Genomic DNA, 14847 nt, shown 5'->3' with positions numbered 1-14847 from the left:
ATTTAGTCCGCAACTCTTTGCTGATTATCTAAGTCTCCGTTCGAATATTTTCACATTGACTTTATCAGGAAATTTGGTTTCCTGGAGACATCATAGACAGAATCTTGTCCATGCTGGTGCTCAGCTCTTATCCGGGACCTCTGTTCACCATGAACCTACTGTGCATCTCTGTCATGTTTTTTTGAATCTTCACTTCCTGGGTCTCACAATTTCTTTCTATATTTACACCCTTGTTTGATGGCACACATCCTCAAGTATTTTTCTGAGCAAGGGTGTAGAAAGTCAATTTTTGGAGAACTTACATATTTGGAAACATTTTCTTCATCAATAGGCTGGATATGAAATGGTAGGTTGGAAATCATTTCCCCTCTGATTTTTGAAGATTTAAAATTTTTTTCTTTCTCTAATTGTGGCAAGTAGGGGACTACTCATTGTGGTGGCTTCTCTTGTTGCAGAGAACGTATTCTAGGAAGGGCGGGCTTCAGTAGTTGTGGCACACAGGCTTAGTTCATCCGCAGCATGTGGGATCTTTCCAGATCAGGGATCGAAGCCATGTCCCCTGCATTGGCAGGTGGATTCTTAACCACTGGACCACCAGGGAAGTCCTGAAGGTATTTTTGATCGTCTTCTGGTTCCCAGAGTGACTGTGGTGAATCTTGTATCCATTCTAATCCCTGATCCTTTCTCGGCCTGGAGGACTGCAGAGTTCACCTGTCTGTATTCAGTGTCCTGAGCTGTATCAGTCCTCTGTCTTAGATTCATCACCTAGTGAGTCCTTCCAATTTGGACACTACTATCCTTTCATTTGGGTAAATTTCTTTAAATTACTACATTGGTGATTCCTGCTCTCCCTTTTGTGTATTTTTATATTGTCCAGATGTTCGACCTCAAAGTAATTCTCTTCCATTTCTTTTTTCTTTTCTACTTCTTAAAACATATGTCTTCAACTCTATCCACCAACCATTCCACTGACTTTCCATTTCTGTGTGTGTTAGACACTCAGTCATGTTTGACTCTGTGTAGCCTCACAGACTGTAGCCCAGCAGGCCCCTCTGCCCACTGGAATTCTCCAGGCAAGAATATTAGAGTGGGTTGCCATTTCCTTCTCCAATTCTGCTATAATATTTTTTAATTTCCAAGGGCTCATTTCTTTCCCCTTTTGGGTTTACTAGATAGCAGTCTGTTTTTGTTTCATGGCTGCAGTATCTTCTCTGATGGCTCTGTGAATGTGAACGATTATATATTTTGTTAATTTTGGTCTTTCCTTCATAGGCTATATTTTCTACAGATTTTTTTTGCTTTCTTTTTTTTTTTACTTTGTTCCCTGTGTCAAGTAGAAACTTTTCTCAGAGTCCTAAGCTTCTCGATTCTTGTTTGCTCATGTCAAGAAAAAATGAGGGCCTAAAAATCCATTAGAAGCTCTGAGTCCATGAGTGGGACTTGCTGACTACAAGCTTTGCAGAAAGGCAACCTGGCTGGCTGGTTGGAGAGGCTCCAGGATCAGTACCTGATGATCTGGAATCTGGTATTTTTCCTAGAGGGTGAAGGTCCAGCTTTGGGGATAAAGTCCCAGGAATCTCTGTGTTCAGCGTTGTGTCACATGACTCCACACATGTTTTGGGGCATGGTAACCCGAGTCTCAGGCCTTCATGGTCCCTCAGGCCTGATGGGGAGTCTGGCAGTCACCCCGTTACAGGGAGACAGAAGGGCATTTGTATCTGGCTGCTTCATAAACATACTTTTAGCTAATCCATATTTTAGCCCTCATAGACTCCCAGTTTTAGTAGTCCCACTGAGACGGGGAGATTTCATGGTCTAAACTCTTATCGGTTCTTAGCTAGCCTCGCCGATAGCTCACAACTTAGTTTGGAAGTTCAGCTGACAGTTTCACCCTTCAGACATCAGCGTTCAGGTCTCCAAGTCGTTTACAGTTGCTGCATCTCTCCTCCTCATTTTCGTGGGTCTTTAAAAATAGTCCGTTCATACTTCCCTGGTGGTCTAGTGGGTAAGAATCTGCCTGCCAGCGCAGGGGACATGAGTTCGATCCTTGGTCCAGAAAGATCACACAAGCCATGGGACAGTCAAGCCTGTGTGCCAGCTACTGAAACTCACAGGTCCTAAGCCCATGCTCCACAACAAGAGAAGCCACTGCAATGAGTAGCCCGTGTGCAACTAGAGGGTAGCTCCCTCCCTGCAACCAGAGAAAGCCCGCAGGCAGTAATGAAGACTCAGTGCAACCAAAAATAAACAAGATAAAATTAAAAAAGTTAAAGACAGCAATAAAAATAGTCCCCTCAACTTACCTTTAAATGGAATTTGGGACGAATGGAGAAGTAGGTATTTGTGTTCAATCTGCTGTTTTTCTCACCAGTTTATTGATGGGAAGACTGAGGTTCAGAAAGGCTAAGAGATGTGGCCAAAACAACAATTCTAAGAGAAGCACTTTGCCTCTTTTTAAAAGTCCGTGGATAGTGTATTCAGGCGAGCTTATTTCCAGAGGAGACCTGGCAGGTCACATGAAGCAGGTCGGGGACCTCCTTGGAGCAATACAACAATAACATTTATTAAGTGTTTGTTGTATACCCGGCACTGTGCTGATTTCTTTATATATGTTATTAATAACACATTTCATCATCACAACAGCTTTATAGCGTAGGTTACTATTAACATATCCATTTACAGAGGAATAAAGTAGGACACGAAGAGTTTATTATTTACCCAAAGTCACATAGCTACAAAGTGGAGCACCCAGTGTGTACACCTTCACCAGGGTTTGGCACTTGGAACTTGTTAACTCGTGTTGGGGGACACTGTTCTGTGCCTTGGGAGGCTCTTTTAGCTGCTCCCTAGATGCCAGCCCTACCCCCATTAGTCGAGACAGCCAAAAATGTCTCCAGACATCAGCACGTGGTCCCTGCAGGACAGAGTCGCCCCTGATTGAGAATGAATAGCCTGTGCAGACGTGTTTTCCTCCTGACCCCTTGGCTTGGGGTCTGTCGGGGGGCCCCCTTCCCTCATCAGATCTGAACAGCAAATTCCATGGTTCCCGGGTCTGTGGGTAGATCCCCTCCCACTCCAAGCACCAATCCTCATCCTACCCCTCTGGGACCCCTTGTCTGTCTGTGCCACTGGATATGAAAAAAAAGCAGAAAAATGAAAAGGTAGGGTGCTCAGCTGAGCGGAGCATGGGCGCATTTGGAAAGGCCGAGTCATTAATCTCTCGGCTCTCTCTCTTGCCCTCTTCATCCTCGCAGAGCCAAGGTGAAGAAGGGGGTGAACATCCTGAGCACGCGGATCAGCGAGCCTCGGCAGTGGGACGTCAAGCAGGAGATGGGAAACGGAGGCAAACACGCCACCACCGCCGTGGTGTGCCAGCGGCTGGCGCCAGGCGCGCGCAACAGGTAAGAGGGAGGCACTCCTTCTCTATAGGTGACCCAGGCTTCCAAGACCCGTTCTCTGCCTAAGAGCCCTGCCTTAGACACACGTTAACCACTGCTTAGTGGAGCTGTCACACCTGGTTTGGCAATTTGGACACATATCACCAGCAGGGCCTTTTGGCATCTCCGGCAGGAAGGGCAGGGCCCTGATTCCCAGGGTCACTCCTCTTCGGGTTTTGAAACAGAGATTAGTTTTCAAGGTCTAGTCTGCTTTGTGCAGGCTTATTCATTCTCCTCATCTACACTCATGTCCTGGAGGCTGTGTCATCTCCGGTTGCCCTTGCTTATCAGAGGCTGCTTTCATATAACGCGTTCGCCGTTTGCACAAAGGGTGTGATTCTGTGATTTATACTAAGAAATACATATTTGGTCTTCGTGCCTGTTCCTGGCACAGAGCTCTGAAAACCCTTGGACTTTCCCAGGATGAGAGCATCAAGGTGTCTGTTGTTTATGTTAATAAGGTGACTTTTGGAAAGGCTCCTATTCACCTTAAGATGCAGGCTGGTTGCCAGGGGAACCAAGGCTATGATTAGAAGACTGGAGTGTTCAATCCCACCTCCCCGTCTCCTGGGAGGAGAGGGGGACTGAAGACTGAGTTCAGTAGCCAGTGGCCAATATGAGTTAATCAATGGTGCTCATGGAATGAAGCCTCTTTAAAAACAAAACAAAGCAAAAAGACTGAGTTTGGAGAGCTTCTGGGGTGGTGATCAGGTGGGGATTTAGGGACAGTAGCGCCTGGAGAGAGCCTGGAAACTTGGCCCCTTTCCCCCTACCTCGCCCTGTGCATGTCTTTCATCCGGCTATTCCTGAGTTATAGCCTTTTATAATAACCGGTATTTTAGTAAGTGAAGTGTTTCTCTGAGTTCTGTGAGCCACTCTAACTAATTAATGGAACCCAAGGACGGGGTCATGGGATCCTTCGATCTATAGTTGATCTATCTATAATCGATCGGTCAGAAGCATAGGTGACAAGCTGGGCTTGCAGTTGGTATCTGAAGGTGGGGGCAGTCTCATGGAACTGAGCCCCCAACCTTTGGGATCAGACACTATCTGTCGGTAGAGAGTATCAGAATTGAGTGGAATTATAGGACAGCCAGCTGGTCAGAGAATTGCATGGTGGTGGTGGAAAAAAAGACACACATCAGAACTGGTGTCAGGATCATAAAGGATTAGACCTAGTCTTCAGTGAGGAGGAATATAAAAATGAAAGGTGACTCTCAGTGGCAACAATGCATAAAGGATGCTCTGTGAGCTTCTAGATAGACATCCTGGATTATTATTTAACATAATTGCATTCTGTGTATAAAATCAACACTTACTCATCTGAGAATATTTGTGAAAATAGTTAGACAAGAAAGAAACTAAAATAATATATCAATATCTCTTCTACCTAGGGACTTCCCAGGTGGTGCTAATGGTAATGAACCAACCTGCTAATGCAGGAGACATAAGAAACATGGGTTCGATTCCTGGATCTGGAAGATCCCCTGAAGGCATGGCAACCCACTCCAGTATTCTTGCCTGGAAAATTATATAGACAGAGGAGCCTGGTGGGCTCCATAGGGTCGTGCAAAGACAGACACAAGTGAAGTGACTTAATATGCACACACACATCTACCTAAGGATAATCCACTGCTAATATGTTGGTTCATTTTCTTCTCACATTTTATGCATAGATAACATTTATGTATAATAAGTATATAGTAGATTTATTTTTTAACAAATCTGGTATCATAATATATATCCTGTTGTTTAATATCCTAAATATTTCACACACACACACACGTGTGTGTGTATGCTCAGTCGCCCAATAGTGTCCGACTCTGTGCCCCCATGGACTGTAGCCCACCTCTGTCAATGGGATTCTTCAGGCAAAAATACTGGAGTGGGTTGCCATGCCCTTCTCCAGGGGATCTTCCCGACTCAGGAATCGAACTTGCGTCTCTTGCATCTCCTGCATCAGCAGGTGGATTCTTTGCCACCAGTGCTGCCATGACCAATATGTATAAATGTGTACAAAAATATATAGTCGGCTTGTCCATTTCTCTTTTGCTTAAGGTGGCTTCTTAGACTCAAAAAGTTTGATCATTTTTTAGGGCTCTTGATACAGTCTGTCAGCATCTTTTCTTGAAGGGATTAGCACTAGAGGAAGAACTATCCAGTTCCATTATTGGACATATTTTCTTCAGCGAACACTTCAAGGCTGCCAAGAAGAACTCTGCAAATGCTCCACTTCGTTTAGAAACACCCAGTTCTTTTATCTGTAAAACCTCTTCCTCCATCCTGCCTTCAGTGTGCAGCCAGAAAACACATCTGGTGTCCTGAACAGCTTACTGGATCAAACACCAGCCTTCACCATCATGCTCCCAAGAAAGATTCTTAGTACATCTGGGATGAGGGCTAGGTGTCCAAATGTCTCAACTTGTGAAAACATGGCCAGAAGGAGTGTGTGCATGGGTCCCTTGCTATAAGCAGGAGATCAGAAATTGAATTAAATCTCCTGAATCAAATGCACATAAAATCTAATTAACCCCACAAGATTAGTGTTGATTATGCAGATTAAAGGGAATGTGTTCATTAACAGGCAGTGGATTTATGTATGTAAATAGCTCTTTAAAAAAAAAAGGTTTATCTTCATTTATTTATTTATTTATGGCTGTGCTGGGTCTTCTTTGCTGCACTCAGGCTTTCTTTAGTTGCAGCAAGTGGAGGCTACTCTCTAGTTGCAGGGTACAGGCTTCTCTCGTGGAGCAGAAAGCTCTAGGGCACAGGCTCAGTAGTTGTGGCACACAGGCTTAGCTATCCTGTGGCATGTGAAATCTTCCCAGACCGGGATTAAAGCCATGGCCCCTGCCTTGGCAGGAGGAATCTTTACCACTTTGACACCTGGGAAACTGTGAGGATATCTCACTAGGCTATCATCACCGTGTTGGCCAGGCTTCGTCGGTCTCATCTGAAGTCTCAAGTGGGGAAGAATCCACTCCCTAGCTCGTGTGGCTCTTGGCAGGATTCAGGTTCAAGGATTACTGGACAGAGGACATCAGTATCTAGTTCCTTACTGGGTATCCCTCTCCATCAGGGCAAGCACCTGGAATGATGCAGGGAGAAAGAAAATGCCAGCAAATGGAAGTCATAGTATTTTATAACCTAATCTTGCAAGTGACATATTGGTTATGTCTTATTTCATTGGAGATCTGGATTCCATTCAAGGGGAGGTGATGCCCAAGGGGAGGGTGGATGAGTACCAGGAGATGGGGATGACTGGGAGTCATTTCACACTGCCTGCCTCACCTCAAATACTCTTCAAATTGAGGAGGACTTGTCTGTGAACTCTCCCAGGACAGAAGGAAATAATTGAATATGCAGAGATAAAGCATGATGGCATTCCAAGCACAGGAGGAAGATGGCAAATGTTTAGACATGTGAGGGTGAGTGATGGTCCTGGGGTGGAAGTAACACCATAAGGAGTTTCAGGGATTAGTCTGGAAGGTTAAGCTTGGCCCTCTCATAGCGGGATGTGAATTACAGACCCATAGTTTAACCTGGCATTTCCTGAGTTGTTTATCTCCTACCCTAATCTTCCAATCAATTTACCCTTTTAATTCGACTTAAGCCAGTTGATTGAAAGGGAAATTTTATGGTTCTACCTGTATTAGTGAGAGTTCTTAGATACTCTTAGAGTGATGATTCTGACTTATTTCAGCAGAAGAGGGATTTATTCAAAGGATATTGCTGGGAAGGCTGTAGAATCAGCTCAGAAAATGGTCAACCTCAGCGGAATCTTAGCAACAGCCAAAAACTCGTCCCAAATGGTACTTTTATCATGTACCACTTAGACTAATACTCAAGAGTTTTCTCTTTTATAATATTTATTTTCATTTATTTATTTTGCTGTGCCGGGTCTTAGTTGTGACACATGGGATCTTTAGTTGCAGCATGTGGGATCTAGTTCTCTTCCCAGGGATTGAACCCAGCCCCGCTGCATTGGAAGCTTAGAGTCTTAACCACTGGACCACCAGGTAAACCCAAGAGTTTTCTTTAAATCATCTATTTATTGCTCTGGTTTTTAAAAGTTTCCCTTCATTCTCAGTAATAATGACCTTGAAATTGTATACGTAAGTTAGTTTCTAATATGCATTACAATAAGTACAAAACTATAAGAATGGTTTAAAGTCATTTCCTTGGTGATTAGAACAAGGGCATCATTTATGCATATTTTTATCATAATAAGGAATATAGCCAATGAGTCACCCAGTGTGGTGGTCACTGCCCTGTCCAGGTTCCTCTTGAAACCTTTACACTGCCTCTCTGCACCTATGAGAGTGTATTAGTCAGCTAGAGTTGCTGTAACAAACTGGGTAGGTATTACAGCACAAAGTGTTACACCACAAACTGGGTGGCTCATACCGCACACATTGATCCTTTCACCATTCTAGAGGCCAGAAGTCCAAGATCAAGGTGCTGTCAGTATTGGTTTCTGGCGAGCCCTCTCTTCCTGGCCTTCTTGCCATGTCCTTGCATGGTCTTTCCACTGTGTGTCCATTTGGAAAGAGAGAGAGCTCAGATGTCGCTTCCTCTTCTGGTCGGGACACTAGTCTGGTCAGATTGGGACCCCGTCCTTATAACTCCATGTAGCCTTAATTGTATGTATTTTTCAAGGTTTGTTAAACAAGGAGCTGATTTATTTCAGATTTCCCAATAATATTTGATACAGTGTAACTTCTACATCTAAAGAGGGTCCAGAATTTTTCCCCTCTGCCTCCTATGTTTCCTTTGTGGCAAAATATACATAACATAAAATTTACTACTTTAACCATTTTAAGAGTAGGGTTCTGTGGCATTAAGTGCATCACATTGTTGTGCAATTATTACCACTATCCAGCTCTAGAACTTTCCCATTTTTCCGAACTGAAACTCTGTGCCCGTTAAACAAAGTCATTCCCCACTCCCCCTTCCCCCCAACCCTTGCTACCCTTGTTCCACTTTGACTCCCTGAATTTGACTATTCTAGATGCCTCATATAGGTGGAATCACACAATATTTGTCCTTGTGTGCTGGGTTATTCCATGTAGCATAATCTCTTTAAGGTTCATCCATGTTATAGCAGGTGTCAAATTATCTTCCTTTTTAAGGCTGAATACTATTCCATCGTATGATATATGTGTACATATTGTTGATTCACTTCGTTGTACACCAGACGCTGACACAACATTGTAAAGCAACTCTGTGCATGCATGCTAAGTTACTTCAGCCATGTCTGACTCTTCGTGGCCCTATGGACGGTAGTCCGCCAGGCTCCTCTGTCCCTGGAGCTCTCCAAGCAAGAATACTGCAGTGGGGTGCTGTGCCCTCCTCCAGGGGATCTCCCCAATCCAGGGATCGAATCTGCGGCTCCTGGGGCTCCTGCATTGTAGGGGATTCTTTACCACTGAGCCACTGCAGATGCCCAAAGCAACTATACCCCTCCCCTTAAAAAACCATGAGCTAATTCCATTTTTAAACCCTGTCTCTAAATGCTGTCACATTGAGTGTTAAGGTCCCCACTTATGAAATGTTGCAGTCGGAAGACAATTCCATCTGTAACACTTGATCTAAAAGCCTGCACCTGCATTCTTCATATCAGTACCCGGAGCCTCTGGGACCCTTTTGCATATTCATGAAGATTTCTGGGAAAGCCTGGGAGTTTTTTTCTTCCCAGGGCAGTCCTTGCAAATGATGGGTGAATGTGGAACTTGAAAGCCAAGCTCCCTCTCCCCTGGTACAGAGGAGTCTGAATGGTGACTGATAGCCAGGGCTCTCACAGGAGCAGAGTAAGGCTGGGACTTTTCCTGAAATCATACCTTTCCCTTGCATGAATTGTTCCTCTCTCCCTTACCAGTTTTTCCTGGAAAAACGTCCCTTCTCCATCACTTACAAGTGAATCCTCATCTTAGGGTTTGCTTCTAACAAACCCAACTTGTGATTCTCAGAAATGTAAAGGCCCCTGCTTCCTTCCCTGGGGAAACAACCTCTTTTGCATACAGTTGGGAGGGAGAACTTGGTAGGAAGACCATCCATTAAAACAGTTGTTTCGATCACCAGCCCAGGTTGGGTGCATGAGACAAGTGCTCGGGCCTGGTGCACTGGGAAGACCCAGAGGGATCGGGTGGAGAGGGAGGTGGGAGGGGGGACCAGGATGGGGAATACATGTAAATCCATGGCTAATTCATTTCAATGTATGACAAAAACTACTGTAATGATGTAAAGTAATTAGCCTCCAACTAATAAAAATGAATGGAAAAAAATAAAAATAAAACAGTTGCTTCAATAGAGCGCTTTTCTCCTGAAGTCCAGCAGCTCTGAAGCATCCTGTTCACTCTTTCCTGAAGCCACATCCAAAAGCCCTCAGATCCAGGAAGACAGCTTGCACGTGGTCCAAACACACGGCTAACTGTGTTGAATTTAGTTTCCACTCCTCCGAGATCAATGTTGTAGCAGTCTAAGCATCTCAGCAACCACACAACATCAGCGCACAGCCTACTAGATTGTACTTCATCCATCTGGATTGTGAGGCCAATGGAGCAATTAACATCCTCTCTGAACCCCATAACTGTAAGTGAATCAAGCACAAATCCAATGCCTCTTTGCAGGCAAAGAGGATGAAAAGCACAGGGAATATCTTTTGTGGTTTTCTTGAGTGTAAGTTTTATTGTTGCAGTTTTGTAGGTTTTGTTTTTGTTTTGGGGGAGGGGTTGTTTGTTTCTTGGGGTCTGGGCAGTGGCATGCAAAATCTTAGTTACCTGACCAGGGACTGAACCCATGCCCCCTGCAGTGGAAGTGTGGAGACTTAATCACTGAAAATCCCTAAGGGTGCATTCCTTGAGAGGCATCTTCTACTTGCTCTTTTTTCTCCCTTCCACATTCTGAGGCTTTTCAAACCTGGGGTTTAGGCTCATCTGAGCATCAGAGGATCAAGAATTTCATAAAGCCTGGGAAGTAAGTCTGTCATGGAGGGAGGGCATAGTTGAGTCCAGGCTCCACAAGTTTATACCTTTATCTAATCCATGCTTTTTCCCTAAGTTTCTCTGAGCCTTACTCTTTCAAGTTCATTCCTTCAAGAGAAATGCCAAAAATTAGAATTTTCTGTAAACTGTGGGCATTCTTTATTTAAATTTTACTTATTTAGTTTTTTTTAAGTATAGTTGATTTACAATGTTAATTTCTGCTTACAGCAAAGTGATGCACTTATACATATATGTGTGTGTTTATATATATACATTCTTTCATGTTCTTTTCCATTACGGTTTATCACAGTATATTGAATATAGTTCTCTGTGCTGTCTAGTAAGACCTTGTTGTTTATCCATACTCTATATAATAGTTTGCATCTGCTAACTCCAGCCTCCCAGTCCTTCCCTCCTCTAAACCCCCTTTACCCTGGCAACCGTCAATCTGTTTTCTATGTCTGTGAATCTGTTTCTGTTTCATAGATAAGTTCATTTATGTCATATTTTAGATTCCACATGTAAGTGATACCATATGATATTTACTTTTCTCTTCCTGACTTCACTTAGTATAATCTCCAGTTGCATCCACGTTGCTACAAATACTGGAGTGGATTGCCATTTCCTTCTCCAGAGGATCTTCCCAACCTAGGGATCAAACACCAGGTCTCCTGCATTTTAGGCAGATTCTTTACCATCTGAGACACCAGGGAAGCCCACAAGTGGCATTATTTCATTCTTTTTTATGGTCATGTAATATTCCACTGTGTGTATGTACCTCATCTTCTTTATTCATTCATCTATCGATGGACATTTAAATTGTTCCCATGTCTTGGCTATTGTAAATAATGCTGCCATAAACATAGGAGTGCATGTATCTTCTTGAGTTTTGTCTGTATATGTGCCCAGGAGTGGGATTGCCAGATCATTTGGTAATTCCATTTTTAGTTTTCTGAGAAACCTCCATACAGTTTTCCACAGTGGCTGCAACAATTTACATTCTCACCAACAGTGTACTAATCTTCCCTTTTCTCCACACCTTCTCTAGCATTTATTATTTGCAGATTTTTTGATGATGGCCATTCTGACTGTTATGAGGGGATAGATACCTCATTGTAGTTTTGATTTGCATTTCTCTGATCACTGGCAGTACTGAGCATCCTTTCATGTGCCAGCTGATGGGCATTCTTTCAAGTTAACTGGTAACTCCATATTGGGGATCTTCTGTGGCTCTGAGTGAGACTGACTCCCCCACAAGGGTCACTGAGTCCCACCTGCAAGCCCCCCAACCTGGCCACACACACCTGTGCTGTTATTTCCTGAACACCCGTATTTAAATGGGTTCACTTTTGCGTTTCAAAAGTTCCATATTCGGTTTTATCTTTTTAAAACATTAGCATTCATTCAGGGGGAATATATCTCTCTGGGGAAGCAAACACATTACCTCAAAAATAGAAACTTAAATAACAGTAATATTCTGTATGTTTTGTAATGCTTGACAACATACAAAATAATACTCTGTATTTCACAGTTCCCGGAATTTTACAAAATGCTTTGTGTACGTTATTTCAGGAACTCTTTCCCGTGGTTTCAGGAACTGAGATTCACGCCATTGGGCAGATAAAGAAAAGAAATAAAGACACTCAGAGGCAGAAAGCATGCACTTGGACATTTGTGCAAATGACTTTTTTTAATGTTTGCTTCTAAAATAACCTTCCTGTCTATAAGCACACAGGAAAATCTCATATTCATTGCGTGAATTAAAATTCAATATACAGGGACAGATATTATTGATGTCTGTGTTCATGCGCTCTGTCGCTCAGTCGTGTCCACTTCTTTGCGACCCCAAGGACTGTAGCCCTCCAGGCCCCCTATCCATGGAATTTTCCAGGCAAGAATACTGGAGGGGGTGGCCATATCCTCCTCCAAGGGCTTGCTGTCTAGCTGGCTGGTATTACCAACAGAAAGCTTGGCACTTGACCTTGGGGTTAGAGATTAGCAAATACCCAGGTGATATTAAAGATGCACTAGTCCCAGATGGAGACGTTCTCTTTTTTCCCTCCTTTATCTTTTATTTTCTTCAGTGCCCTATGTCACTTATAATCAGAAACATGTATTAAAAGCACATTTTAAATCCATATTCCTGAGACTTCCCTGGTGTTCCAATGGTTAAGACCTTGCCTTCCAATACAGGGAGTGCGGGTTTGACCCCTGGTTGGGAAACTAAGCTCTCTCATGGCCAAAAGACCAAAACATAAAACAGAAGCAATATTGTAACAAATTCAATAAAGACTTTAAAAACAGCCTACATCAAAAAAAATATTTTTAAACAATTAAGAAAATAAACCCATATTCCACATCTTATGTAACGATTACCATAAATATAAATGGAAGTAGTAGCGTTAGTCACTCAGTCATTGACTCTTTGTGACCCCATGGACTGTATGTAGCCGGCCAGGCTCCATACAGAGAATGTCTGTAGAATTCTCCAGGCTAGAGTACTGGAGTGGGTTGCCATTCTCTTCTCCAGGGGACCTTCCTAACCCAGGGATTGAACCCCAGCCTATAGCATTGCTGGCAAATTCTTTATCATCTGAGCCACCAGGGGAGGCCCATAAATATAAATACTTTTATACGTATGCTTTTATACAATTGCCATCAGTCTGTGACAGAGCCTCTTTCATAACTTAACATTGCCAAAGCCCTTCGCCTGCCCCAAACTTAATTTGTTAATTATCTGCCTAACAACTTATTAAGTAGATGAACCTGAATTAATTTAGAGAGCTCTGTATTGTAAGGCTTCCTGATGGTCTGTTCCTACCTATTTCATATAAATAAGTCAGTGGTGTACATTTCTATGACTATATAGTACCTTCCCATCCCTCTCTTCCTAGGAGACTGCAGGGGGCCTGGAGATGCTGCAGGTGATACTTGCAAACCTAGGTTACAGATGTGGGTGGTCAGCTGCCAGCTGAAAGGGTGCTCACATGGGAGTCAGACCATTCAACCAGGGGCTGCGGACGTAAGGCAGCCAGACAGGTAACCTTGCCTGCTGGGAGAGGTAGGTGGAGGGCAGGAAGGACTGCATCCACTGAGGGATGCTGGAAACTTCCCAGCTGAGGACACGGGCCCAGTGTTGCCTGACCTCTGGATTTTTCTAGAACAGCTGAAAACCCAGACTGTCATAGAAAATTTCTCGATTTTTAAAAGTTCGGATTCTTAAAATCACTGTGTAGATCAAACAAAAAGAATATTGTTCAGGAAAATAGTCCATCAGCAAGTGAATTGTGCAAAAGTGACCGGTTTGAGCCCTTCGTACATTACACTTTGGGTAAAATCGTGCCTGTTTTCTTTAGGGGGTTAGTTGCCTGTATCTTCAAGGCATCAAATTGACAGCAAAATAGCCCTCCTGGGCGTGGATGGTGTGTCTCTTTAGGAGGGACTTATAAGGGAGGCCAGGCGTTTCAAAGGCTCATCTCACCTTCATGGTATACCACATACAGGAGCCCTTCTAAACAGATCAAGTGGCATGACACCCCTTTGGTTCTAGCACCTGTTATAAACTCACCTCTATCCTCCTGTACCTTGTTCTCACTCACCATTTACTTTCATTAAGCATCAGCCCTACCAGGAAACCTGTCTGGGACATGGTATTCCCTCCTTTCCAGCCAGCATCCCCCAGTGGGGCTAGACAGGGGATATCCTCTGGGTCCACGCACTTCCCTAGAAAAACCCAGTGACACTCATCTTACTCTTCCTTTTGCCCAAAGCAACAGCTGCTGCCGCCACCGCCAAGCCCCTCAGTCATCACACTTCAGGGATGCTCTCCCTCTGGAGGAGATGAGGTCACTCAGGCAGGTCATAAAAGGAGAAGGGCTTTTCCAAAAGCAAAGATAATTGAAAACTGAAAACGGTGAATAAGATGCCCATTGGTATTCATTTTAGCAGCCTCGATCTCAGACCTTCCTTCTATTCACAGCTCTTTGTTTTAGGGAATTCTGAAGCGTGCTGAGAGCTGCTGCATGTAAACACTTTCAGCAGAGCTTCTGGGAATGATCCACAAAGATAATCTGCTTTTCCCTGAAAGAAATGGCCCAGACTGAGTTCCTTCTTTAAGAGCTATTTGAAGATAGCACCGAAAATCTGCAAAGCAAACTCCCTTGAATGAAAACCACCCAGTCAATGAGGTGAAGCCTGCTTTTCAGGCCCCCCAAGGAAGAAGTCGAAAGCATCCTGACTCAGCCCACCCTAAACTCATAGCAGGCTCCTGTCAATCTCTGTGGCAGAGAATTTATTGACATACATATTGTGTGTTCTCCATAAAATATTCACTTTCCTCCTGCTTTCAGCTGTGACAAAGGTTAAGGCCCAAGATGGTTGTGGTTATTGGTATTTTCTGTGATTTATAGAAGCTAAACTCTCCCAAG

The 14847-nt window shown here is 43.7% G+C and overlaps 1 protein-coding gene across 1 annotated transcript in view; it reads left to right on the top strand.

Annotated features, from left to right (window-relative positions):
- TMEM132C (transmembrane protein 132C) overlaps positions 1 to 14847 on the top strand; it is a 433487-nt gene that overhangs the window by 270591 nt on the left and 148049 nt on the right. Inside the window, exon 3 of the mRNA XM_070475075.1 lies at positions 3255 to 3401. Within this exon, the coding sequence (XP_070331176.1) occupies positions 3255 to 3401 (147 nt within the window). The remainder of the gene's footprint in view (positions 1 to 3254; positions 3402 to 14847) is intronic.

Source organism: Odocoileus virginianus, chromosome 12, assembly GCF_023699985.2.
Source record: "Odocoileus virginianus isolate 20LAN1187 ecotype Illinois chromosome 12, Ovbor_1.2, whole genome shotgun sequence".
Taxonomy (NCBI): domain Eukaryota; kingdom Metazoa; phylum Chordata; class Mammalia; order Artiodactyla; family Cervidae; genus Odocoileus; species Odocoileus virginianus.
The sequence above is the reverse complement of the archived record's forward strand: the minus strand, read 5'-3'. Positions and strand labels throughout refer to the sequence as shown.